Source organism: Lithobates pipiens, unplaced genomic scaffold (genome assembly GCF_037356315.1).
Source record: "Lithobates pipiens isolate NorthernLeopardFrog02 unplaced genomic scaffold, aLitPip1_a1.2 Scaffold_13, whole genome shotgun sequence".
NCBI lineage: Eukaryota > Metazoa > Chordata > Amphibia > Anura > Ranidae > Lithobates > Lithobates pipiens.
Window position 1 is genome coordinate 241,829,266 of NW_027507718.1, and position 26,978 is coordinate 241,856,243.

Genomic DNA, 26,978 nt, shown 5'->3' on the forward strand with positions numbered 1-26,978 from the left:
TTGTACTAATAAACTTGTCCTTGTACTGCTACCGCTGACAGAGAAGTGTCCTCTTCGGGCTGTGTTTAGCTGTGTGAAGTGCTTTGGAGTATCTCATACCCTTTCACCCTCCCCTGTTATTCTACAGCAATAAATTACAAAAAGGCATTCTTCTAGACTGATTGAGCCAGAATGAATGAACTGTTGCTGTGTACCTGGCCACCTCTGCACTAACCTTGGGAAGAACCAGCTAATTCATGACAGCTACTGTTTGTTCTTTTGAATTTGATATAGTGAATTTACTTTACCAAATGTGCGTACCCTTGAATGTTTCAGGTGTAGCTTGAAGTACATGTCCAATTGGTTGAGATTATGCCTTTCATAAATATTGCCTGGCGTTCAAAGTTTTCAAATTTCCATATATCAGTATACACCGACACCTTATATTTGGTTTCTTATATAAAAAGTGTTCTATTTAGCAATTGCAATCAGTTTACAACTGGCATGTTTATAGCCCAAGCATTTGCCCAATTGATTACTTTTTTTGGACTAAAACACTTTTCATACATGAGACCCGATTTGTTTAAGATGTCAACATCTCAAGACAAAGGCATATCCTAGGGCAGGGGTGCCCAACCTTTTGAAGAGCGAGGGCCACCTAAGCGACTTGTTAACTGGTCGTTGGCCACAATGAGCGGAGAGGGTGCATGGCAGCCCACTCTACTCTATGGAGCCCACTCTAATTTCTTTTTTTTTTTTTGCGGATCGGATTAGCGTTTGTAAACGGACACAAATCCATTTACATCTGCTACTCCATAGAGGTGAATGGAGGTAAATGGAGGGTCCAATTGGGTCAGACTGACCGTGTCAAAGGGGCCTATGGCTCAGTGCAGGTAACCCTCAGGTGCACTGATCTGCACCTGCGAATCAGTTTGAAAGCAGCCCAGTAACCACTGCAGAACAGATATGCCTATATATACTCTCTGGTTTTAGTAATAAACTTAATATTAATAACAGTATTCTATTCTAATCCATCCCAGAGCAGGAGGTCACAGGCCACATCAGAGGGCTCCGTGGACCATATGTGGCCCCGTGCCACTTGTTGGGTACCCCTGTCCGAGGGCATATACAGTAAATATCCTATACGATGTATTATTTTGGCTATTTCAATATTAGTTCAAAGCTCAATTTCCATGCTGTTTATTATGTGCAGTGTAGGGGCTAAGTATAGTATACATATTTTAAGACCTGTACATTGTTCACAGACTACCTACTTTGTAGCAAACTGAGCTAATGTGGAGTAAGCTAATAGAGATCACTGAAGTAGTGGTGGATTGGTGGTGCCCACTACAGTGATTTCCAGCTTCTAGAGCAGGGGTCTCAAACTGGTGGCCCTCCAGCTGTTGTGAAACTACAAGTCCCATGAGGCAGTGCAAGGCTGACAGTTACAAGTATGACTCCCACAGGCAGAGGCATGATGGGACTTGTAGTTTTGCAACAGCTGGAGGGCCGCCAGTGTGAGACCCCTGTTCTAGAGGGTTCCCATAGGTAAAGTATATGCATAGTTACAGTGCTACAAGCTGGACCAATGTAACTATGTACAAAAAAAAACATGCCTGGAATTATTCTTTAACATATGTGCATATATTATGACTCGCTAGGGGAACATCAAAAAGATCAAAACTGAGTCTTTAACTTTAATTGAGGCTTCAAATGCTTCATTATGTTATGTTGTATACTATCAGTTATAACATTGAAACATTGAAAAAACAGGCACCAAGATTATCTGGTTATGAAGAATTTATTTATTTATTATTTTGCAGTAAAACGATGGAATTTTTTTTCTACTTGAGTCTTCAGAGACATGTATCAGCGACATATATTCAGGGACTAGTTGATAATGATTTAACCTAGTGGCTCAAGGCTGTCTTGTTTTATCAGCTTGTGGCCTGTTTAAAGAAAGGAAAAATCTGGTTTATACATTGCAAAGAAACCAACATAAATAAAATATGTAGTAGAAAAGGTTCAAAAGTAATTTTTAAGTGCAGGTTTGAATCTGATTGGTTGCTGTAATGGGACAGATGGATAAACCCCAAAGCTTCTTCATTTGTTTGGTTTGTCTCTTCTCCTGTGTCAGGAATAGGAGACCTCATGCTTTGATATTGGAATGCCAATCATAATGCAGCTGAAAGAAAACAAACTAGTCCAATCTGCCCATGAAAAAAAATAATTTTGGGGTTATATACCTATAATGGGTAAAAGAAGATGAGTATTGTGTACTTATATTACCACCAGCTAAAATATTCCCTTAAACAAACTTCCTAAAAGAGTGCACTGAATCAAATGTATCAATACGTATGGGTTCTTAATGGAATCATCAATTTATTTTGTGCTGTTTTTCCTAGGCTTCTCTAAATACTGCTCCCACCTAAACTTTTCTCTTCCGGGTATTTGGAAGCTGGCAAAGATTGGCAGTCCATCTGTGCACATAGGGGAAGATCAGGGGGAGATCCTCACATGTGCGCAAATGCCGCCAATTTCTGGGAGATGGGCACTAAAGCACCCTCTAGCATTTGTGCACATGTGCCAAAATCCACCACGTGTGCGCACATGCACAGCAAAAGATGCAGCTTAGTAACACACTGCCTCCTGGGATAGCTGTGATATAGCAGTTCCTGGAGACAGCTGGGCCTAGTCTTGTCTGGAAACCAGGAGGCACAGACCAGCACAAAAAGTAACAGAGAGGTGAAAATTATAATACATTTTTTTTAGCATCCTTGTAAGAGAAAGGGAAGAGGGACAAAATGAGAAAATCTTGTTTTAGTGAGTTAAGTTCCACTTTAACACGTTCATTATGAACAGACCATGTCTAAAAAAAGGTATTCAATTGAGGTGGAACTCAGCACTCTGCAGTGTGCAGCCAGCTTCAAATGGGGTACAGAGGGATACTGCAGATGGACCAAGACAAGGTAGCTTCTGAGTTCCATGCTGAGCAGCTCCCCTGCAGCATTCTGAGCACATGAGTTTGCCAGTTTGGCACAAGCACCATTCATAGAATGCTTTACATTTTCTGAATGCAAAGCATGAAGCAGGTGGCCGACCCGCTTATCTACCTCATCCAATCAGAGAACAATTTGCAACCATTGAGAATTTGCAAAGTGATTTCTGAAATGCACCTGTGCTGAACGGCTGACTCGCTGTGTTTACAATGTAACAGGGGAGCCACTCAGCACAGGACTCGGAAACTAGCTGACATCACAGTAATATCTGTGTCTACTACAGTGATCTTCAGCTTCCACAGGTATGGTATATGTATAGTTACATTGGGCCTAGCCGTACCAAATTGACTATGTAAAAATATCCATACCTGGTGGACCACTTACTCATGTCTACAAGGTAGAAATACAAATAGATATAACATTCATGCATAGTGCAAGACTTACCTGTTCCATGTTAATGGGCCAGAATTATTTCAAGAAGGCCTGCTTTCTAAAATATACAAAAATAACAGAATAGATTTATTATAAAAGAAGATACAAAACATTTTAGTCACTGTTGATACAAAAGTAATCTTCACCCAGCAGCCTATAAGGCATCTAACATAACTTGCTAGTTGTACTACAAAGCAGTGGTTATTTTTGAATAATGTATATTGTGCACAAGGATAGGTTTCTACAGGTTAGAGGTTACTGCACTAACTAATAAGCACTCTTTTTGTGCATTTAACCCAATATTTGTTAGACACACTATTTAGCATCAAGTATTTGAAATTGTAGTTGGCATTCTACACATTGCACAGCAATCACATTACATACCTCATCCTTAAAGCATTGCTGCTGGTCCTCTGCTGTGCAGCATTTTAGAGTTGATTTTCTAAAGGTTTCAGTAATCTCTTTAACTTTTTCTTGCCCAGTGCCAGGCTTCATTTTCATGTATTCAACAAACAGTCTGTAAATAAAATGACATCAAATTACACCACAGTAAAATGTTAAGAAAGGAAATGTATGATTTCATGCATTCATATTGTATGTTCCAATTTAAGATTGCATGAATACCAGTAAGTGTTCTTGTTGGGTACTTATTAATTACTTCTAGTTGGAAGGTGTGATGTAGAGTGTGGGATAAATGGACATCTCTTGAATCCAAACATCTCTTAAATCCACATTCATTTTGCCACATTCCAACTGCGGCCCATACAGAAAAAATGCAACATGTTCTACTTTTGTTGACTGCACTGGCATGCACTGCACTAGTTTGAACTAGGGCCATTGGATGCTGTGATACTGTCCATGCATTTTTGAAGCAGAATAAAAACTGCATCTGGTATGAACCACCGGGCATTATATAGAGCAGAGGAGGGTTGGGGCCTCTCCAGTGGTATCTGCAACAACCAATTGCTGACGATCATGCCTGTGAGCTATTTTTTAAAACACAGAGCACAATGTAACACTGAGGTATCACCCAGATCCTCTGACTACTAAAAGGACAAACAATCCCTTTTTTCTTTTTTCTGGCCCATCCATAGCCACAAAACCTGATGAAGAGGGTAGGCTTAGTTCCTAAAATGCATTGGTTGTTTACATAAATTTTGTCTTTTAAGGAAATAAATGTGTTATCTGTGGACTTTAATACATCGCTGTGATGTTCCATGCATATATGTTCCCTCCTAAAGCCTCGCACACACAGCCGAAAATCGCAAGGGGATTGTCGTCTGAAAGGCTGTTGTCCGAAGTTCTTACCATTAGTACACTCTTTTCAACAATTGTTTTCCAATTTTCGGCCAACGAATGTTGGATCATAGGCTAGTAAATTTTTATCAAATGACAGCTTCACGTCAGATTGTCGGATGGTCCGTACACAAACTTGTCACACAAAAGTCGAAAGTACAAACACACATGCTCGGAATCAATGCTCACTAAACGCAAAATTAGCAGAAGGGGCCCAAAGGGTCCTTGTAGTACGTCACTACGTTCATGTTTGTGGCACGACAATTTGTGTAACGTTAGTATGAAAGACAAGATCTTGGCACCCATTTGGCAAAAATCAGATGTCCAACAATCGTACCATGTGTACAAGGCTTTAGTTTCACTCCAGAGTGGCATTGGAATCACCTGGTCTTCCACTCCAGCCTTTGGTTTAAAGTGATTGTAAATTTAAATGTAAAAAATAACATAGCATATCATATTTACCCACTCTGGTTAATGATTTTGCACAGAGCAGCACCAATCCTCCATTTCTCTGGTCTCCCATCAGCAATTCTTGGATCCCTCTCTGCTCCATGTGCCAGCATAGGAAGCAGTTTCCTATGGTGGCACATGTGCAGGCTTGATCCCAAGTCATGCTCCATGTGTCATTGACACACAAAGTGTGGCTCGTCCCTGCCCCCTGCTCAATTATTACTGGATTTGATTGACAGCAGCAGGAGCCAATGGCTCCCATTGCTTTCACAGAATCCAGTAGGGAATAGCTTTTTTTTTTTTACCTTTTGCAGAGAATGCTTTAAAGTGTAACTAAAAATGTTTTATTTTTTTTTATAGTTTTTAGTAAAGTGGAGATGGATTCAGACCCATCAGTTTTTATTGCTGTCTGTGCCGCTGTTAAGGAGGTTCACCCACTCTATTTGTCCCATTTACCATTATCATTAAAAGTGAAAGTAAAAGAAAATCCCAAATTTTGGGTTGTCCCCAGAAAAGTAGTAGATGAGAAATCTTCTAATGGGAACGCTTGTTCTGGTCACCTGGGGGCCCCCAAGGAATTCCCTTAATTTTCAGGGATTTCCTCTCACTTCCTGTTTGACTATGAGACAGGAAGTGAAGGGAAATCTCTGCAATGGGACAACTTTTCAGAATGAAAAAAAAACAGTTTTGCCTATAGTTCTACTTTACAACCACTTCAAAGAATGGATTTGTTATTGTTCTGCAGAACTGAATTTCATGAGTTTTACCAGTATCCGATCATGTGAGCAGTCAGGTTGATTTGAGTGCACCCTGTTTCCTTGGCAGATTATTGTTTTACGCAGGTTAATCCTAAACACTGCCTTATGATACTTCTACTGTTACAATATAACTGACCTTGGCTTATGACCCCATAGATGATTCTCTGCCATCTGCATTGACTCTTACTTGGGAGCGCAACAGTGATTCTCTGCCGCCTGAACTGACCCTGGCTTGTAAACTTGATGATGATTCTTTGGTGCCTGCACTAGCCCTTGCTTGAGACTAGATTACTTGATTTCTCTTGAGCAACTGGGAGTTGCGTTAATGTTCATACTGTATTTTGAATGGGTTTAACGCAAGAAAAATTGGACCTGGTGACATTTTTAGGCAGCACTTTCATTAATGAAGAACTAAACCCCATTAAATCTTATACTTTTCTCAGATCTAAACATAGATCAGGACATGTAAAATACCAGTGTTTTCAGCAGTAGTTCAACCTGCATTGTGCAATAAAAAATTATAAAAAATGAAGCACAACGCAGCATGGAAGGACAAGAGTTTAAGGCCGGGTTCACACATATGCGAATTGGATGCGGGTTTCCCCACATCCAATTCGCTTGACAGGCAGGTGTGGAGCCGGTTCACACAGGTCTGCATTTAAAAAAAGTTCTGCGCATCTTTGGGTCCAATTCAGGTGCGAATTCAGGCAAAAATTTGGACCTGGTTCGCACCTGAACCAGTGAACAGGGACACACCAGACATCAGGCACGAACCCACGCCTGCATATGTGTGAACCACGACTAAACAGGAAAAAAAAAGAAAAAGTAAAAAAAAAGACACATAAGATACAAACTATGAAATCGAAAGTCAACCCATATTGGGTATATTGGCTATTGCATGCACTGTGTTATGAGATAATCTTTATAGCCCTTCTTTCTCTTGGTTGTTTTTCCACAACTTACTCCAGTTTCTTCCTTATCTGGTCCTCTTCTGAACCTTTACATAAGTCGGCATCAAAGTGGAGCGCACTTTCATCCCATGCTGGCGCTACATATTTAGCATAAGGTTGAAGATTAGTGAAGCATTTTCTTCTATCAGCATATGAGTTGATGCAACAATGGTGAACATTGTCATTTACGAATGTTTCCTTTTCCTTTTCACACATCTCTCCCAAAAGAATATCCAGCTGTGATGTAAAATATTGGAAAATACGTAAAGGTTTAGTGTGAATATTTAAACAGGATTTCTAAATCAGAAACAATGGTGTATTTAAAGCAAACATATGGTTATAATAAAAATGAAAAAAAAAGAATTTATTTTTTTGATCTACATATAAGGATTACTTGGATAAATGACGCATATATTTGATATGCACTCATTTCCATAATCTAAATAAACAAAAATGCAGATTAGTCACAAGGAAAAAGTAAGTATAGCCCTACATTTAGCACTATTTCAAATCCACCATGAAATTAGAACTGAGTGATCCAGATTAGGTGCCAATGATTAGAATGTCTTTAGGGAAGTATGTAGGTGGAACCTGTGTTGATTGAACTTCAGGTATTTGCTTTGCTACTGACATATGGTGCTATCATGCCATTATCGCTAGAGCTCTGGCCCTCAAAAAGCAGGCTGTTGATGCCTATGCGTGTGGCAAAAAATAAAAAAGATTGCCAAATGATTTGAATCAATCATTCCATTGTACAGAAAATAGTCTGAGGGGCATATATTTCGAACAACTGCTTGTCCAGGGCTGTCAAAGTTAGCTCAAGAGTCAACTGTTTGATGCTATAAGGACCCCTCCAAGAACCCCAACATTTAACTGCAGGTTATGCAAGTTTCAATTCTTGAAACAGTGGCAAAGTGGAAGCATCTACAGTTTGCAAAAAGAGATTACGCCAATTTAACCTGCGTGAGTGGTGTACAGCCTTGACTGTACAAGAAGAACATTAGAGCAAAATTACAGTTTGTCATTGAACATATAAGCAAAGACCAGGCCTTCTGGAATAATGTGCACTGATGAATCAAAAAGTTGTTTGGCCATGGCATTTCAGGAAAAGAGCTTCAACCCAAGTATAAAGCATGGTGTTAGATGTGTAAGGGCTCTTTCACACAGGCGTTGAAAATGGGCAGTTGGGTCGCATTTTCCCTAATGCCCATAAATGGAACTCAAAATTGTTACAATAGGGAGGGGATAGAGGTGTTCACACTGCAGTGTTAGCACTTCTTCTCGTTCCAGCAAGCCAAAAATAATGCTGCCTGCAAAGTTTGCTGTTTTTTTTATTTTCCTTTCATGTTCCTCTTAGTTCTAGAGCAACTACACTTGCAGTGCACTTGAAGTGCATTTGCAGGTGCTCTTGCAGACTATTTTCCTTCAGTAAATCAACCCCACTGTTTGAATAAAAAAAAAGCGTTTGCCTGCTCAATTATGGTAAAATGTCAACAATTTCCATGGATGTACTTCCTTTTTAATGGACTGCATATTTTTTACTCAGTAGTTTTAGTTGTTGCTAGAGTTATGCCTAAACAGTAAAGTCTCGACATCAGGGATATGCAATTAGTGGACCTCCAGTTGTTGCAGAACTACAAGTCCCATGAGGCATAGCAAGACTCTGACTGCCACAAGCTTTACACCCAGAGCCAGAGGTATGATGGAACTTGTAGTTGTGCAACAGCTGGAGGTCTGCTAATTGCATATCCCTGCTCTACATGTTTGGTTTACTTTCTGTAATTGGATGCTTTACAAAAAGTTATGAGACATTTTTTATCTTAAAGTGGTTCTAAAGCCTCAAGGCTTTTTACCTTCTGTGTGCAGCGTCCTGCATCCACCCCGCCCCCCCCCCAATACGCACCTGAGCTCCCTCTCAATCCAACAATGTGCGCGAGAGCTGAGCTTTACCCAGGTCTCTCATTCCTCATTGTCAATCACAGCCAATGAGCCAATGAGAAGAGTGTGGGAGCAGGCCCAATGGGTCTAATGGACACATACAGAGGGGGGGGGCGGGAGCGAGCATGCACCAGTGCCCCCAGAGCAAGCAGTTTTCTATTGGGGGCACTGGCTGAAATGGAGGATCCAGTAGCGCTGGCGAGGAACTCCTAGAAGAGGAGAATCGGGGCTGCTCTGTGCAAAACCACTGCACAGAGCAGGGAAGTATAAAATGTTTGTTTGTTTTTTTTAATAAACCTTTAATAGCACTTTAATGCAGGGAAAAAAAACATTTAGACTTTAGAACCCCATTTATCACTTTCAATATATGTTATATATCTATATATCCTACCCAGAATATTTCATAATGTTTCTAGTTTAGGAAATAAATCTGTGCAATACTAGATATTATAGAGAACACAAGAACTAACCTTTTCTTCAGCACAGGTTTGCTGTTTGTCCTCAGCCACACCACAGCAGTAGACTCCAATCTTGGTCATTCTACCAGTTAAATCAACAAGCGTTGGGGAGGTTACCTGAGGCATCTTTAGAAAGTATCGAACAAGCAGCCTGGAAGAAAGGAAAACTGGTTCTCAGGAAAGTGTTATTGGCCAACTGGACCAAAGAACAATATTTAAGTGTCGTATAACTTCAACCACTTTGCAGGGCCAACTCCAGCTAAAACTTTTTTTTTCCCTTAGCTTTGGCTAGAGGATGGAAGGGTTAGAACCTCCAGTTATGGATATAGGGTGGGTGCATGGGTTAGAACGTCTGTAAATTTTTTATTGACATGAGATTTCTCCCAACTTCCAATCTGCTTCATATCATCCCCTTTCTGTTAAAATGACAGGGATCACACATTATATGAAGTGAGGGAAGGAAGGTTTGAAAACTCCTTCTGGATTTTGTTGGTGAGGATGACTCCATGAGGGAGTTTTTCCCTACTTCAACACCTGTCTAATTGATAGGTTGAAGGGAGTAAAACTCCATTATGGAGTAAAACGCAGCATTTAAAGAGTAACTCCACTTTCGTTGAATTTGTAACCCTTCCTCATTCTACTTTGGCAGATTCTTTGTTAACAATAAACCACTTTTAGCCTAACCTCACAATTCACAGAGCCCTTGACCCCCATGAGGGGTGTTAACCACCAAAGAGCCCCATCACCTCTCTGTAATTCTTTCCTTTCCTCCTTTGGGTAAAAAAAAAATGAAAAGCTTCTAATATGTACTATAATAGTGGATGTGGTGGCACAGCGGGGTGAATAACAAAGAAAAACATTGATGTAAGGAAAATGTAATATAATGCTTAATTTTGCTGTAAACTAGCAAAATGAATTGTTCCAGTCTGTACCCAAACCTGGCTTTGTATTATATATTAGGTAGCTATCAATTTACAAATTCACAAACAGATACAGAACAAACACATTCTACATGTAGTTCAACTGTAAACACCTCATGTGGCACAGATCCCCCCTGCTGCTGCCTGGGCCCCTATGGCTTTTACTGTCCCCTTCCATTTGTGAATGAACACAGTAATGGAACCGACCACTTACTGTGTTCATACATAACTGAAGCATATATATTATGTATACACACATGCTCACACACACATGGATATGTGTTTGAACTTTGGGGTGCACACCCTAATGCAATAGGCTGTGCACACTTATGCTAGTGTCATTTATATATTGATACATACAAATCACCATAATTCTATGCAACCAATCTAGAACCCTGCCACTTAGTTTTTGTGCCACAACAAGAGCCTAAATGACTAGTAGAAACCCATACATTGAACATGTAAGGCCTCATTCACATTGGCATATGATTATATGCATTTTTATACCTTTACAGGACATTTCTAAAGATTTATAAAAGCATTTCATGATTTTAAATAGTATAATGCACACTGTGCATTTAGCTGTGTTTAATTGCATTCAATTTAGCTGTGTTTAGAAAACACAGAAATCTGTGCGTCCATTGGCAGAAAAGAAACTCTGAACGGTTTAAATGGAAAATGTGTGTAAACACATGTAAACGCATTGTATTGGAACTGTAATCTCGGCCTTCATTTTGTAAAGTGCTAAACAAATTGTTGATGCTATATAAATCCTGTATGATAATAATAATGTAACTGCAAATAGGACTTCGTTCACTTTGAACGTGGCTTTGAAATTGTGCGACTTCATCTGAAGCCGCACGACTTCAAAGCAGCATGTCCACGCGATTTTGGGTGTGACTTGAAAGACATCTGTGTGGCTTCCTGCACAGATATCAATTGAAGTCGCACCCGAAAGCTGCAAAAGTAGTGAAGAAACTTTGGGTGCAGTGCCGCAAAGTCAGTGTCGCCCCTATTGGAACAGGGCCATTGCTGGCAATAGGCTGCGACTTGTCATGCGATTTGACAGATCGCTTCAATGTGAATGAGGGTTCAATGTGCTGTTTGCCAAAGTTCAGCTTTAAACAACTACCGTACATTAAAATGTGTTTGTTTTTTACCAAATTGAGCTATTCCTTCTGAGATGTGACACCTTGTTTGTGTTATATGACTACATAATATCCAGATCGTGTTTGGAATCACAGCAATTCTGCCCGGGATTCCAAATCGGTGCAAAATGTGGGACGCACTTGCGATCCCAGTTACTTTCAATGGTACCCAAATTGCAGCAAGCTTTTGACGCGATTGTCTTTAGACAAATTGCAGTAAAATCAGGTAAACGGAAACGCGTAATGCCTGACGCCCAAGTTCTGGAACTTCTTTTGGGTCGACAGGCGTCCCGTGATTCTGTTTGCGATTTGTTGCATAACAATCACAGCAAAATCGTGGGTGCCATTGAAGGTTCTGAATGTTGCAGCGATACGGAATCGTGAGCAGAATCACGGTGATTCTGCCCAGGATCCGTAACGCCATGGTGTGAATGGAGCCTAATGCCCTGTACACACGGTCGGACTTTCCGACCGAAAATGTGTGGTCGGATCGTGTTGTTGGAAAATCCGATTGTGTGTGGGCTCCATCTGAGTTTTTCCGTCTGAATTTCCGACACACAAGGCTTGAGAGCTAGATCTAAAATTTTCCGACAACAAAATCTGATCGTTTAAATTTCCGATCGTGTGTAGACAATTCCAACGGACAAAGTGCCACGCATGCTCAGAATAAATTATGAGACGAAAGCTATTGGCTACCGTCCCGTTTATAGTCCCGTCGTACATGTTCTATGTCACCGCGCTCTGAACGATGGGATTTTCCGACAATTTTGTGTGACCGTGTGTATGTTAGACAAGTTTGGGCCAAAATCCATCAGAAAAAAGCAGACAGATTTTGTCGTCGGAAAGTCCGACCGTGTGTACAGGGCATAAGAATGTTCATGCGCTACATAATTTAACTTACTGAATATGAAAATCTTTTATCCCGAGCGCCTTCAAGGCATCACAGTTCTGTTTCTTTAGCTCTTCATTTTCTTTCAGTGCAGCTTCTAACAAAATAGGCTGTAATGAAAATAAATGAATACTTAAATAAATAAAAAAAACACACATTTACTACTTGGGCTGTGTTATCAGTAAGATTCATATACATACGGCTTTCTTGAGACATTCGACACGGTTTTCACTAGCACAGCACTTTTCCAGAAACCCTTCAAATCCTTTAGCAACTCGTAGACAAGACTGAGGTGATGATTCCTGGTGACTTCTGGAATAATCGTGTGTAAAGCTGGAGAAACAAATGCAAATGACTGTTTATAGTGACATACCCACAGCAGGAAACATGTATTTTTAACACTTTGATTGTTTAGCAAAAATATACAGTCACTTAAGCTGAAATGCTGCTAGCATTAGTACATACAGAAGATAGGAATGTATATTATATTTACTTATTTTAAACGTGCATTTCTTCAGTTGCTTCCTAGTTTCTGGCCTAGGTCAAAATTATGTCATACATCCCAAGAGTCTTCAGGAGCGGAGGAGGGGCTTCCTCAGCTAAGCACACCCTCCTGCCTGCATGCCTGAGCTAAGGGCAGATGGCTTCCAATAAGTGATTGCTACATAAATCATCTGCCCTTTCTTAAGATGACCGTGGCTAGAAATGCTAGGGGGGTGTTTGTTAAAATGAATTATTTCTCAACAAAATAAAGCATGGAGACATGGATGGATGAGTGATTTTTTTTTTTTTTTTGCATATTCAAAATGAATTACAGGCATACCCCACTTTTAAGTACACAATGGGGTTTATTTACTAAAGCTGGAAAGTGCAAAATCAGGCTCACTTCTGCATAGAGACCAATGAGCTTCTAACCCAGCTTGTTCAATTAAGCTTTAGTGATAAGACATGGAAACTCATTGGTTTCTATGCAGTAGTGAGCCTGATTTTGCACTTTCTAGCTTTAGTAAATAAACCCCATTGTGTACTTAAAAGTGGGGTATGCCTGTAGATAGTGTTTTTGATTTGTGGTACTCAGATACGGTTAAAGTGTTACTAAACCCAGGAGCCTGCATTCACTATATCAGGTCTCCCACAGTATATGGAAATGCAATTAATTTAGTAAATATAAACTGCTAAATACCCTCTTTCAACAGCAGTATATATCAGTCTTCTGACTTCTATCAGTGTCTGGTTAAAGCTTGTAGGAGGCGTTTTCATTCTCCTCTGGCTATCCTATGAGGCTGCAGGACCCCTGACCCTCTGTCTGCACAGTGCTGATTAGCCCTATGCTGATCACATGCACCCTCCCATTAAAAAAAAACTCTCAAGCAATACACACCAAACTGAGCATGTGCAGAGTGACAGTAAAAGCTTTGGGGACAGTGGAAGAAGGGGAGGGTCAGAGAAGACAGGATCAAACAGTCTTTTTACACAATGCGGTATATTAACCCCTATACTCCACAGTCAGTACAGGCATACCCCACATTTAAGTACATAACGGGGTTTATTTACTAAAGCTGAAAAGTGCAAAATCAGGTTCACTTCTGAGTACAAAAAGGCAAGAGTTCAGAGTTTGGGTTATAGTTGACTTCGAAGGACACCCAATGTAATGATGGCAATTTGCATAAACATTAAAAGGCATACTTACTGGGCAAGGTATGTTAACTTGTCTTTGTTATAATCATCACACACATGTTCATCTTCATAATATTTTTTCAGTTCTTTGGACAAGTCAGATTCATCATTTGGCAGGGCAAGAATACAGGGTGTTCGTTCTAGAACATTTTTAGCACAGCAGTCAGCTAGTTTGGTTGATAATTTGTCCTTAGCCTCACAAATATGATCGGTGGCTTCCAGCTGTCAAGGATTTATAATAAATATGTATGATAATATCATAATCATTGATTACACCTGTCACCAATGGATTAAAAAAAAAGACACTTCACAGATATAGGCATATATCCTTATCGCATAACTGTTCCCGATTTCGAGGGACTGTCCCGGATTTGGAGAAATGTCCCTCTGTCCCTCATTCCTCCTCAATTGTCCCTCATTTTGGTCTGATCTATATAGATGTATATAAAATGCACTTTTTATCTATCAATAAGTGTTTTCCAGCACTAAACCTTTCATCTGATTTCTAAATTGCTGCAAATTGAAAATTCCAAAAGCCAATATAAAGGAATGATAGTGGTAAAAAAAAAAACACTTGTGGGTTTAACCAATCTTGTTTTTTGTACAATTCTCCTTTAAAAGGGCGTGGCAATGGGTGTGTCCTATGACTGTATACTTTTTCTAATAGGTGTCCCTCATTCCCATCTCAAAAAGTTGGGAGGTATGTTATCGGATGGCAAATTACTACTGTACTCATTGGGGGTTATTTACTAAAACTGGAGAGTAAAAAATCTGGTGATGATCTCTGCAAAGAAACCAGCTTCCAGGTTTCATTGCCAAATTGAATATGCTGAAGTTAGAAGCTGATTGGCTACCATGCACAGCTGCACCAGATTTTGCACTCTCTAGTTTTCGTAAATCTACCCCTTTGTAAAATTGAGTATTACCCTGTTTCCCTGAAAATAAGACCTAGGGTGATTGTCGGTCCTTGTAGGTCTTATTTTCAGGGTAGGGCTTATTTTCGGGGAAACAGGGTAGGGCTTATTTGGGGGGTAGAGCTTATATTGCAGCCATCACCGTCAATCACGCTAGGTCTTATTTTGGGGGAAACAGGGTAGGTAAAAGGTATAAAGCTTATGAACACTTGTGAAAAGCTTTTTGAGGTGGGTCACTTTTTACAGAGTGGCAAGAGGGCAGGAGTAGTGCCTGCTGAATGCCGGCTTTTATTTTAATTTTTTTTTACAGTTGAAAGCACTTTTTCAATGGAAATACTGCGTCACAACTGTAAGGCTAGCGGATGTGGCGCAGCCCCATCCACTTGAATATGTTGCGTTAATTAGTGGTACGGCCCACTCAACACAACAAGGGGAATAATATTTGCCGTAACATGTGTATTAACCCCCCCTAACAGCTGCCTTTGGAGCCTAAGGGGGTGATAATAACGCAGGTCAACCTCCTGTTTTTACCACCTCCCAATTGTAAACAAGGCCCAAATGTGATGAAGGAAACATTAAAATATTTGGTGCACAGGCTTACCCTTTCAATCATACATTCCACAGCATCACCCTTACAACAGTCTTGATTCAAATGTACAATTTCCTCAGTGACTTTTTTCACATCTTCAAACGCTGCCTTACCAAACTTTTGGGAGACTTGAACTAATGTTCTGATAAATGAGAAAGAAGCAATTACCACATCAAAAAAAAAAAAAGGCTGGTTCTCCTAAAGAGATATAACAGTATAATATGGGTTTTGAAATAGTTGATGGAATAATTTTTTTTCATTCCTGTGTTATTATATTGTTTATATTGTGCAATAATCTTAAAGTTTGTGTAAATTCAAAACTTTTTTTGTTTGCTTTTGACGGAGTCAAAAGCCCCTGTTACGCTGAAGAGCCGGTTCACACAGGGGCGACTTGTCAGGCAACTTAGCCACCTGACAAGTCACGCCCCGTTCTGTACTATGGACCCGTTCCAATAGGAGCGACTCAAGTCAAGAAAAAGGTTCCTGTACTACTTTTGGGGAGACTTCAGGCGACTTGCATTGACTTCTATACAGAAGTCGTTTTGCAAGCCGCCGCTGAAGTCGTGTGCAGGTCGCCTGAGGCAGTCGCGCTGCAAGTCGTGCTGCCTCAGTGTGAACCGTCTCTTAAGGCGTAATGTAACCTCTTTGAAACCTCTCCTGAACAATATAACTTGACAGATAGTAACCGACATTTAAAAACATTCATTGTGCTGCGTTTACATGCCACGTTTAGCTGTGTTTGCGTTTAGAATCGTTTTTTAATCAAAAATGTATCTCCATTAAAAACGCCTGTAAACAAAACATGGCTAAACGTGAGTTACCGTGCTTACACGCGTTTACAAGGCATTTACAAGGCATTTGGTTTTTCAAATGCCTCCGAACATCTGTCCTGAATGATTTTTTTTGCTTTCCAAAAATTGCTTCTATGCTCAACTGCCTAGAAACCACTATAAACAACCCTGTGTACATTTACTGATAAGATAACATAGAGGAGAGTTCAGGGGCAGCTAAAAAAAAACACCCATTTGCTCCTAAACATCTGTTTACTAGCAGCAGTGTACATGAGGCCTAATAGTTGTATGTCTCCCCGCTCAGTAAATATATTGAGGCTGATTTAGTAAGGACCCATTCAGACCTTGATGCCCTAGTACATTGTGTTAATGCATGTTTTTTCACCCATTAACATGCGTTGTGTTAAGGAAGCCCATTCATATGGGCTGGCAATACACAAAACACATCCAAAAAATTCTGTCATGCACCATTTTTGGCAACTCACAACGCATGGTAGCGCATAACAGGGTGTGGTGGATTGCTGTAACATGCATTGCCTTGGCTCGTTAGGGTGTCATTAAAAATGAATTGCACTGCAAAGTAGGAAAGGTGCGTTTATTGGGTATTGCAGTAACATACGTGTTAGCACAATGCACCGCACTGAAAAGGTGTGTGAATGGTCCCTTAAGAAGCTGAGAATTGTCACACTAAAATGTAAATACTTCATTTATCCAATCATGTGCAGATAAAATAGGTAAACAGGAATTTGCTTTTCATGTGATTGGATAGCTGAAGTTAATATTCCCATAATTATTGAGTGAAAATCATCATCTCCTTTAGTAAATCAGCATCCTTGTTTCCATTTGTCATGCATGAAAGTGATGGGAAACCCAAAATGTTTACAGTTGTCACCAAAACAAGAGGCAAAGGTATATTTTTAAATGGGGACAAATGTTTCTGTGACAACTATCTCAGGGGGAAATTCCCTTTACTTTGGAGAAATTTCCTCTCACTTCCTGTTGTGTCTCCAGGACAGGAACTGAAGGTAAATCTTCATGATTGGACACTGATAACAAGAAATAACCTGACAGGAATTTTATGGAAGAAATATCACCTTAACTTAAAAATCATTTTCAAACCCCACGATGTAGCACTTGGTCCCATTCCGATCTATGCTGTTGATGGCGATCTAGCAAGGTCAGCTGCTTGCTGCCCCCTCCTCCAACCAAAAAATACAACTCGGGGTATATTTATAGTTACATATTGCTGAAAGTACTCTGGCAGGTATATAGTTATATGTGCAGCGAGGCAAGGATGGGCATTAACGCCCGCATGCCACACATATGCGCCTATGGACAGCATAGACGTCTGTACTGAGAGTGTAATCACTGCATGCTCCTATCACAAGGATCAAGCTGTCAAAGACAACTCTCAGTCAGACAACCACAGCGACAGCCAATGACAGTGGTCACATGATTAGGAAGGCCTTCCCACCCCTCCTGGTTTAATAGCCCAGACAACTGGAGTGGGCGAGCGGGAAGGGGTTAAAGGTAAAAATAAGGCTCTCCACATTTTCCCTACATATATTTACTGGATTAGGGATAGATACTTACAGTCCTTTAAAAACTATTTCTGGAAATTCTTTAATAATACGACATTTCTGCTTCTGTTTATCTTCAAGATAGTTTGTTAATTTTTTTACCTGAGGCATCTGCAAAAGAAAGCATTGTTTCAAACATAAATATAAATTTTATATATATATATATATATATATATATATATATATATATATATATGTATATATATATATATATATATATATATATATATATATATATATATATATATATATATATATATATATATATGTATATATATATATATATATATATATATATATATATATATGTATATATATATGTATATATATATATATGTATATATATATGTATATATATATATATATATATATATGTATATATATATATATATATATATATATATGTATATATATATATATATATATATATATATATATATATATATATATATATATATATATATATATATATATATATATATATATATATATATATATATATATATGTATATATATATATATATATATATATATATATATATATATATATATATATATATATATATATATATATATACACACGTGGTTTTAAACCTCTGAAATGAAAAATGAACAAAGCATATCATTCTATCGTGTGTACTTGCCTCAATCTATAGCACTTACTATGGTTTCTGTCTGCCCTCTCCTTTCTCTGCCCTCTGCATGAGTCACCTCTGACAGTTTATGCTGATGCCATAGCTCCCCCTGTCCTTCTTCCCTCCTCATTTGTCCCTCATTTTGGTCTGATCTATGTAGTTCTATGTAGTTGTATATAAAATGGACTACTTATCTATCAAAAAGTGTTTCCCAGTGGTAAGCCTTTCATTCAATTTCTAAATTGCTGCACTTGTAAATGTCAAAAGCCAGTATAAAGGAATAATAGTATAAAGGAATAAAAATAAAAATAAAACACCTGTGGGTTTAACTAATCTTTTTTTTTCTACCCAAGAGGACATGACAGGGGGTTTGTCCTATGCATACATACTTTTGCTAATAGATGTCCCTCATTCCTATCTCAAAAAGTTGGGTGGTATGTGATGCCAAGGCCCTGCCCCCCTCTCCTTCAGCACACAGCGGGTGATTGGCAGCCTCAGCTGTGTATATTTCCTTGTGAGACTGTGTAGAGGCGGGTGTATCCATTCCCACCACTCAAGTCTCAGAGTACACTCAGCTCTCCTCTCTGTACTGTACAGTGTGTGAGTTCAGATCCCTACCCTGTCCCACCCTGTCTTCTAAAGCTCTGCCTTTGAATGGCTGTAGAAAAGAGAGGGCTGCAGATGTTATATTGGGACACAGCAGCTGTGTCCATGCAAACACTGAGTCTCAATAGATATGAATGGGACAACCTGCATGGGTATGCAGCAACATATGTGCAGGTAAACACAGCCCTGCCCAGGACCCGGATGTAATCGCCCCATATGAACGAAGCCTACATTGTTTCATTTCAAGAAGTTTCATAGCATACCCGTTCAGAAAAGCACTTGGCTTTATCTTCTGCAGCACAACATTCAGTGGTGATTTGATTGTATTGTATAGCAAAACCAATAACAGCTGGTTGATAGAGTTTTGGATGTCTCTTGGCAATGTTAGAGAGGTAGCTAAAATGTAAAGAAAAATAGGATCATTACAAATCCTGAATGACTGTACTAAGCATAATGCCACACAAACATATAGGGGGGTTAATTACGAAAGGCAAATCCACTTTGCACTGCAAGTGCACTTGGAAGTGCATGCGCTGTAAATCTAAGGGGTAAATCTGAAATGAGGGGAAGCTCTGCTGATTTTATCATCCAATCATGTACAAGCTAAAATGCTGTTTTTTTATTTTCCTTGCATGTCCCCCTCGGATCTACAGTGACTTTACTTCCAAGTACACTTGCAGTGCAAAGTGGATTTTCCTTTAGTAAATAACCCCCATAGGGTCTTGGTTACTGATTAGTACAGCAGTGCAAAGAGCAGTCAAGTAAGACTTTACTGTGATCAATTCGGTGATAGATGAATTCTAAATTTAGAGTAAATCCTGCCAGCCTGATTTACTAATGTATGAAGAAAAGTAAAGTGAGCTGAACCTGTAGTCCAACCAAGTGCAGAAGCTCTATTTTTTTTTCCAAACTTCCCTCCATAGGTAATGGATGTTTTCGGAGCTGCTGATAAGGCAGTACAGCCAGCCCTCCTGTACTGGGCCCAGGCCCCATCAATTCAAAAAGGGGGGCCACCAAAAGGGGGGCGTACCTGCTGAGAAGGATGGCCAGCTGTACTGCCTTACTGCAGACACAGATCCTCTTCTGCAAGGGGTTCAGTTCTAACATCCACATCCCCATCCTTCTGCTTTCTGGCCCCACCCGTGCGTGAGTTGAAGTCAACACATCTAGGAATTTGTGAGCTCCAATTAAATTTTTTCTTGGTTTTTGGATTTAATACCTTAGCATTTTGTTTTGTAAATGTCCCTACCTAGTAGTCATGAGTAGTACTGTACTACAATGAAAAATCATATTAAATAAATAAGAAAAAAGGCCAGGACAAACAATTTAAAGTCACATAAACACTCTACTAACAACCTAAATTTTCATAGCTCTGCCCTCCTAATACATCAGCTATGCAGAGTGTCTAAAGCTGGGCATAGATTTGACCTGTTCTGAAGAGACTGGCTGAATTCCAATTTGTGTGTGGGCCTCCTTGTTCAAAAGAAGTCGATCATTAGATTGACTTCTGTCGAATGGACACACTGGAAAACGTTTGTCGATCAGCAGCTGCAGCCAATCAGCTCCAGCTGCTGATCAGTGTATTCTGACAGTGGGATCCCCCAGCATGGGAGCATAGCAAGACTTTGACAGCCACAAGCATGACACCCAGAGGCAGAGGCATGATGGGACTTGTAGTTTTACAACAGCTGGCGGTTTGCTAATCGCATATCCCTGATTTATAATGTCCTCCCTAATAGGACAAAGATATTTTTAAGCATTTCCATATAAAAGTTAGTGACAAATCATAACACATGGTGGGCAAGTGGGCTTTTCCATTGGTAAATATAAAATATTAAAATAAACTCACTAAAAAAAGGCACGTTGTGGGTGCTCTTCATGTGCTTTGCAGGATTCTTCAATATTTGGTATCTTATATTCCTCAACTTTATATTCTCTGTGTTCAAAAAAGCACTTGATCCTCTCTGCCTCCTCTTTGCCACAACAATCTTTAGTCCAGGGGTAAATCTGGTCTATGTCTTCTTCTTTGCAAACTATTTCATGATACAGTTCCATCTGCGGAGGCAAGAGACACACACAATTAAAGAAGGCAGTTTTAGTCCCCTTTCATACAACGGGTACGATCAAGTTTGCCTGATGGTCCAGTCACCCCATGGACTGGCGGGTGTAAACAGACTTGTGTTTGTTTGAACCCGCCTGGTTAAATTCTGCTAAAGAAAAAAAAAAAAGAAGGGAATCCGTCCTCCTCCATCTAGGCGGATTGGATTCGATGACAGTCAGGTGTAAACAGACAGTGGAGTCCATTTGCTCCCAGCCACCCATAGAGCAGAGCAGGCTCTGTCCGTATCCGCCCTGCATAAATTGAGTGGACACCGACCTGTCATCTGCCCACGCTGCTCTGATCAGTAGGGGATCAGTGGCCAGATACCCTGCTGATCTCAAAGGAGTCTGTGCCATGTAAAAGGGGTCTAACACACACAGATAGTTGAGGATTTTTAAAGAAATGTGGCCCATGTGGCTAATGTTAAGTGGGGAAGGGGGGCAATTGTAATTTGACCCTGCAATGACTATAAGAAAGCACATGTTGCAAGCCAACTCTATGTGTAAAACACCACTTGTGCATTAGGTATGGGTAGTGGAAGCCTATAAAATACAGAAAATATGATTAGGATCATTAAAAGGTGTAATGTCAGTATTAGGGGGTCAGTGCTTTTATATAAGGAACCCAATTTAGCATCATACTAAAAGTGACACTAGGCTCTGGTTTTAAAAATTCTGTAAAAATATGCATTCTTAAAGAAAAACTTTTCTCGTTTCAGGAAGGTCCCATCCACTACCTCCCCCCCCCCCCTCCTTCTTACACATTTACCCAAAAAAAGTATTTAAAAATTTAAAATTTTTTAATTTTTTTCTTAAATTCTGGCCTGGGCCAGGATGACTTAGCGGGGCCTAATGCATAGGCAAGGAAGATAGCGTGAAGTACATCCTGGGATATGTGAAATAGACATTTCAGGATCATTTTGCGTAATTTTACGCATGTGCACGTGTGCACAGTCTATTCTAGAAAACTGGTAGAAGCTAGCAGGAAAAATAAGAGGTTTGGAAACTCATGGCGAACATTACAAGAATGCAGTAAAACACGGTAAGAAACTATTCAATTAAAAAAAATGTATTATATCAATGATTTATTGCTGCAGGGAGATGAGACAGATCTCTCAACCTTCATACTCTGTACTCTATCCAAGTTTAAGCTTACACTTTAAAATAAGGTTAATATGTATCCCTGTTTTCAGGAGACAGCCCCTATTTTGAAGGGTCTGTCCCTGGTAAAACAAACATCCCCAAAGTTGTCTTCAGCTGCCCAGTGGTGCTGTGGCATCACTAGCTGACCACTGTGACCACCTGACTTTTTTTTTTGTTTCGCCATCTGCACTGAAAATATTGGCTTATTCAAACCTCAGACACAGCGAATGTACAGAGCCGCGGCCCCTGTAAGCTCCTCCTCAACTCTGACACTGCCAAGGACTACCACCTCACTGTGCCCTGTAATTGTATCTGAGATCTGGTAAGTGAACTTCGGGGCAGGGGTCTCTTGTGGTCTGTACTGGGGGAAGAGAGGTTTGTACTGCTGTGAAAAAGGTCTGCACTGGGGAGAGAGAGGTCGGTATTGGTGGGGAGGTCTGTAATAAAAGGAACTTGGGGGGGGGGGGGGGACTTTTATTTAAGGTGATTTACAGAAAAAGAGCTCTGTACTGGGAGGGATTTTTGGGGGAAAGGTTTGTACTGGGGGGATTTAGGAGAGGATTTGTACTGGAGGTCGTTATTGGTTTTACTGTGTATACCAGCCTGTGCGCTATGCATTCCTGACCCCTACATGCTGTGCTATGCACTTTTAACCCCTGTGTGTTACATATTCTTGATCCCCACATTCTGCACCACTGCAAATGAAAAAGTTCTGTTGTTATATTATCATGTAAAGCTTGCTGGAAAACGCCAAGGAGAGCATACCGCTGGTTTTTTACAAATAGCTTCTTCTGGATGTTTTTCGCAGTTATCAACAGCCTCCATAATTTTTTCATGGAGTTTCAGGTGTTCATCCAGAGAGCATTTTTCAAAATCCTGTGCCAACATCACCAACACTCTGTAAGACATACCAGCATAGTAAATACATATTAATTCTAATCATTGTGTTGCAACATATTTATTTAAAATTTAGTTTTAAACAGTGATATGTCATGGAGCCACTAAGCTAAAGAGACTTTGTACACAAAGCCCTGAATTCCTTCTGACGTTTTTATCTAAGAATAACGTCAATGTCCACCATCATTCAGACACCAGTTACCCACACCATATCAGAAGGATAATAAGAATCACTAATGCCTGAAAATGGCTGCATCCAATTAATAATAAATATTTAGGAAATATTGCAATTTACATTTGTTTGTTCTGCTTACTGCATTCTGCTATAGCTTATTTCTGTATGTTTTCATATACAGATTTACATACAATTGATGGAAACAAATTATGCATTTGTATTATCTGTTATTTTATGTTTATGGGAGATGAATACACTGTAGAAATTAATAGTTAATAGTTAATAATATATAATCCGATATCTATTTGCAAAAATAATAATCTTATATGAATTTGTTTCTACTAGAACACTAACTCCTTCCTTGCCTACAATTGTTTTAGTTCAACCTTATTTAGACATACCATGTCAGGCAACAAAAGAGTAATGAGGATATGAAAAAAAAAAAATCTATTAGAAATCATCACTTTGCAAATCCTCATTTCTCTTTGCATGATAATAATGACCCAGCCTTAAAGTGTAAGTAACCCCCCCACCCCCCCCCCCCACCCCCCATCGTGTTCAGCCATGGAAGCTGCCATCTTTGCCTCTGTTTAATCTACAACTGCCATGATGCTGCACATGTGATCAGTTATGACACCAGCCATGGATGGTTTTACAGTTTGGTTGAGAGTACAACCAATGTGAGTGCTACATTTCCGGCACATGCCAGAAATGAAACCGTTTTATGGATGGGTTTACTTCCGCTTTAAAGTATAACTAAAAGTAAAAGATATAATTTAGCTTTTGACAGAATGGAGAGGGATTAAAATACCTGTGAGTTTTTATTGCTGTCTGTGCCCCCATTAGCGAGGTTCACCCACTATCTATCATGTTTACCGTTAGCATTGATAGTAAAAGTAAAAGAAAATCCCAAATTTTGTAGTAGTAATAGAAGGGAAATCTTTCAATGGAGACGCTAGTTCTGATGGGCTAGGTGTCCCCAAGGGATTACCTTAATTTGGAGGAATTTCCTCTCACTTCCTATTTTGGCTATGGGGAAGGAAGTGAAGTTAAATGGGGCACAGATGGGGCACAGATGGCCAACAGGAGTTTTAATCCTCCCTCCCTCAATCCAAAAAAAAAAAAAAAGTTTTGCGTATAGTTTTACTTTAATATTTTGAAAGCAGTTTTATCCAGAAGTTTGCATTTCATGCAACTTTCAGAGTGTTTACAGAACAACAAAACACATTGTATAATTAGAATACTTACAATTTTTCAACAACTGGTTTTCCTACTGCCGTTACAATATTGTTAATTAGCCGTGGATGTTGCTCTAAAAAACAGATAAAAAAAATGTAATAAATAGGAAACAAATAAGCACAGCAGTCTCATAAAATGTAACTCCAGAACATTTCTTTTCATTAAAGTAGTGATATTCTACAAACGTGTGTCAGATCTTTATTGCTGTTGTGTCCTTGTTGGGGAGATTCACCCTCATTTCCTGTTTACGTTATAGCTATCACTAGATCAGAAGGTAAGGGGACAAAAATTCAGTTAGGGGAACTTATAAAAGATTATTGATCTTTATAAAATGAGGGATGTGCCACCTTAACAGCACAAAGCCAAAAGATAAAAAGGACAGATCAATATATTGCATTCCCAACTTTTACCTGTCCCTTCACCAATATTATGGACATAAAAACACAGATACAAATGATATATTCCCAGCGCTCATTGTATATTCCCAGCACTCAGAGTTGCCCCCCATTCACAACCTCATCAGTGTCGGTTCAATAATACATACCTTCTGAGTACAACTATTATACGTAAAAACACAGATATTTTATTTTATTGAGGCATTAAGCTTTTATGTGTGCCCAAGAGACCTTCTTTTCCTCAGTTATTAAAAGTGAAGAAACAGGTAGAAAAACACACAAACTTACTTTGCATTCGTATGTGCATAAAAATTGCTGTTCTAAAAATTCTTGCTTACCATGATGTCGCTTTTGTAGGTGTCTTGACTCAGTTGCTATGGTGAAAATCAACAGACAAATCAGAGTGGCCCACTTCATGGTGGCAATTTTTTTTTGGAGGGTCCCTTGGAAGCCTAAATCAGCTAAGGGAAAGGCAGACATTTATACAATTTTTGCATCCTATTTAGAAATAATTAACCAGACTGGCTTTATAATTAATTAAAATTTGGCTCATCTCTGGAACCACAAAGAATGGCAAAACACAATACTGAATCAGTTGTAAAGTGGGCTTGCATTGGCAACACATTTTTTGAAAGACCTTGTAGATCAGTTATAATTTTACTGATGTCAGTGTTTGATGATTAGGCTGTGAAACTACGAACAAAAGGTTAAGCAAAGTGATCCTTGATTATGACAGTATCACAGTCTGCGTCTGCAACCTGTATGGTTTCCAAATGCGTGTAAAGGTCAGTTATTGAGACACTAAAATATAGTACAGTGCCCTGCAAAAGTATTCACCCCCTTGGCTTTTTACTTATTTTGTTACATTACAGCCTTTAGTTCAATTTTTTTTTTAATCCGAATTATATGTGATGGATCAGAACACAATAGTCTATGTGGGTGAAGAAAAATTAGAAAAATATATACATTAAACTGTTTTTCAGAAATAAAAAACTGATAATTGTCATGTGCGTATGTATTCACCCCTTTATTATGAAGCCCATAAAAAGCTCTGGTGCAACCAATTACCATCAGAAGTCACAGAATTAGTGAAATTATGTCCACCTGTGTGCAAACTAAGTGTCACATGATCTGTCATTACATAAATATCACTTTTTGAAAGGCCAGAAGTCAACATACAAATCTAAGCTTATTGCAATCCAAGGTTGGCGACAAGAAACAAAACATCTCACAAATGCGCTCCACCAACCAGAAACAATTCACATTGATCAGAAAAAGGAGTTGGCACATTATCACACTGCCGGATAATGGTATCCAAAGTTAGGATAAAAAAACATTTAGCAGAAAAAAACTACTAGGTAAAAATTCCACCTCAATCAGATATCAAACATAAATGTGGGAAATATCAATTCACAAAAAAGACTATTGTCAAATAAAATATCCAGCAGATGAAAATACCTCCACCTTGTGGACAAAAATAATACTCCATGACACCATACAATACTATATGGATAAATAATAAATAATAAAAAACATCTAGATAAAAAAGAAAAGAAATAAAAATGTAAAAAAAAAAAAAAAGAAAAAAACAACAGAAAAGAAAGAAAAAAACAACAGAAGAAACTATACAACATCATTCCCTCAAAATATGCTAACTCTCCCAGTAAAATGACCAAAAATAGTTTAATAGAAACAAAAAAATAATTAGCTATTGGTAATGAAACAATTCACATCCCAATCGACATTAAGTCCTAAAGGGACATAGAATTTTAAATCCTAAATCCAGCAGGTCTCTATTCTGGAAAAATGTCCCGCCTCACAAAGATACCCCTCCAGTGGGGAGTCAATCTATCAATAGCAATGAACATGGTGCCAGCTGGATTTTTGTGATGGCACTCCAAATGGTGTCTGGAGATGCACTGCTTTGGAAATCCCTTCCTAATGTTGGCTATATGCTCCCTAATCCTGACATTTATGTTCCTAACAGTGTGGCCCACATATTGTAGGCCACAAGGACAAT

At 39.2% G+C, this 26,978-nt stretch overlaps 1 protein-coding gene across 1 annotated transcript; it reads right to left on the minus strand.

Moving 5' to 3' along the window:
* Nucleotides 1–1,761: 1,761 nt before the first annotated feature.
* Nucleotides 1,762–25,454, minus strand: LOC143974741 (albumin-like). The gene is made up of 15 exons (XM_077476425.1): nucleotides 25,297–25,454; nucleotides 24,573–24,636; nucleotides 23,018–23,150; nucleotides 20,859–21,064; nucleotides 19,273–19,405; nucleotides 17,782–17,879; nucleotides 15,410–15,539; nucleotides 13,908–14,116; nucleotides 12,418–12,550; nucleotides 12,230–12,327; nucleotides 9,273–9,411; nucleotides 6,878–7,101; nucleotides 3,795–3,927; nucleotides 3,423–3,468; nucleotides 1,762–1,928 (listed from the first exon to the last, which is right to left on the minus strand). The coding sequence occupies exons 1-14, from the start codon at nucleotides 25,436–25,438 to the stop codon at nucleotides 3,433–3,435; spliced, it is 1,878 nt and encodes a 625-aa protein (XP_077332551.1). The 5' UTR covers nucleotides 25,439–25,454; the 3' UTR covers nucleotides 1,762–1,928; nucleotides 3,423–3,432.
* Nucleotides 25,455–26,978: the final 1,524 nt, after the last annotated feature.

What these genes read in the sequence shown, in the direction of transcription:
- LOC143974741 (XM_077476425.1), bottom strand. Translation starts at nt 25,438, where the DNA reads ATGTCTGCCTTTCCCTTAGCTGATTTAGGCTTCCAAGGGACCCTCCAA. An exon ending in GAAATAGTTTTTAAAGGACT is followed by an intron (nt 15,540 to 17,781) that starts GTAAGTATCTAT and finishes CTCATTTATCAG; the next exon opens with AACATTAGTTCAAGTCTCCC. An exon ending in AGCAATGCTTTAAGGATGAG is followed by an intron (nt 3,469 to 3,794) that starts GTATGTAATGTG and finishes TGTATATTTTAG; the next exon opens with AAAGCAGGCCTTCTTGAAAT.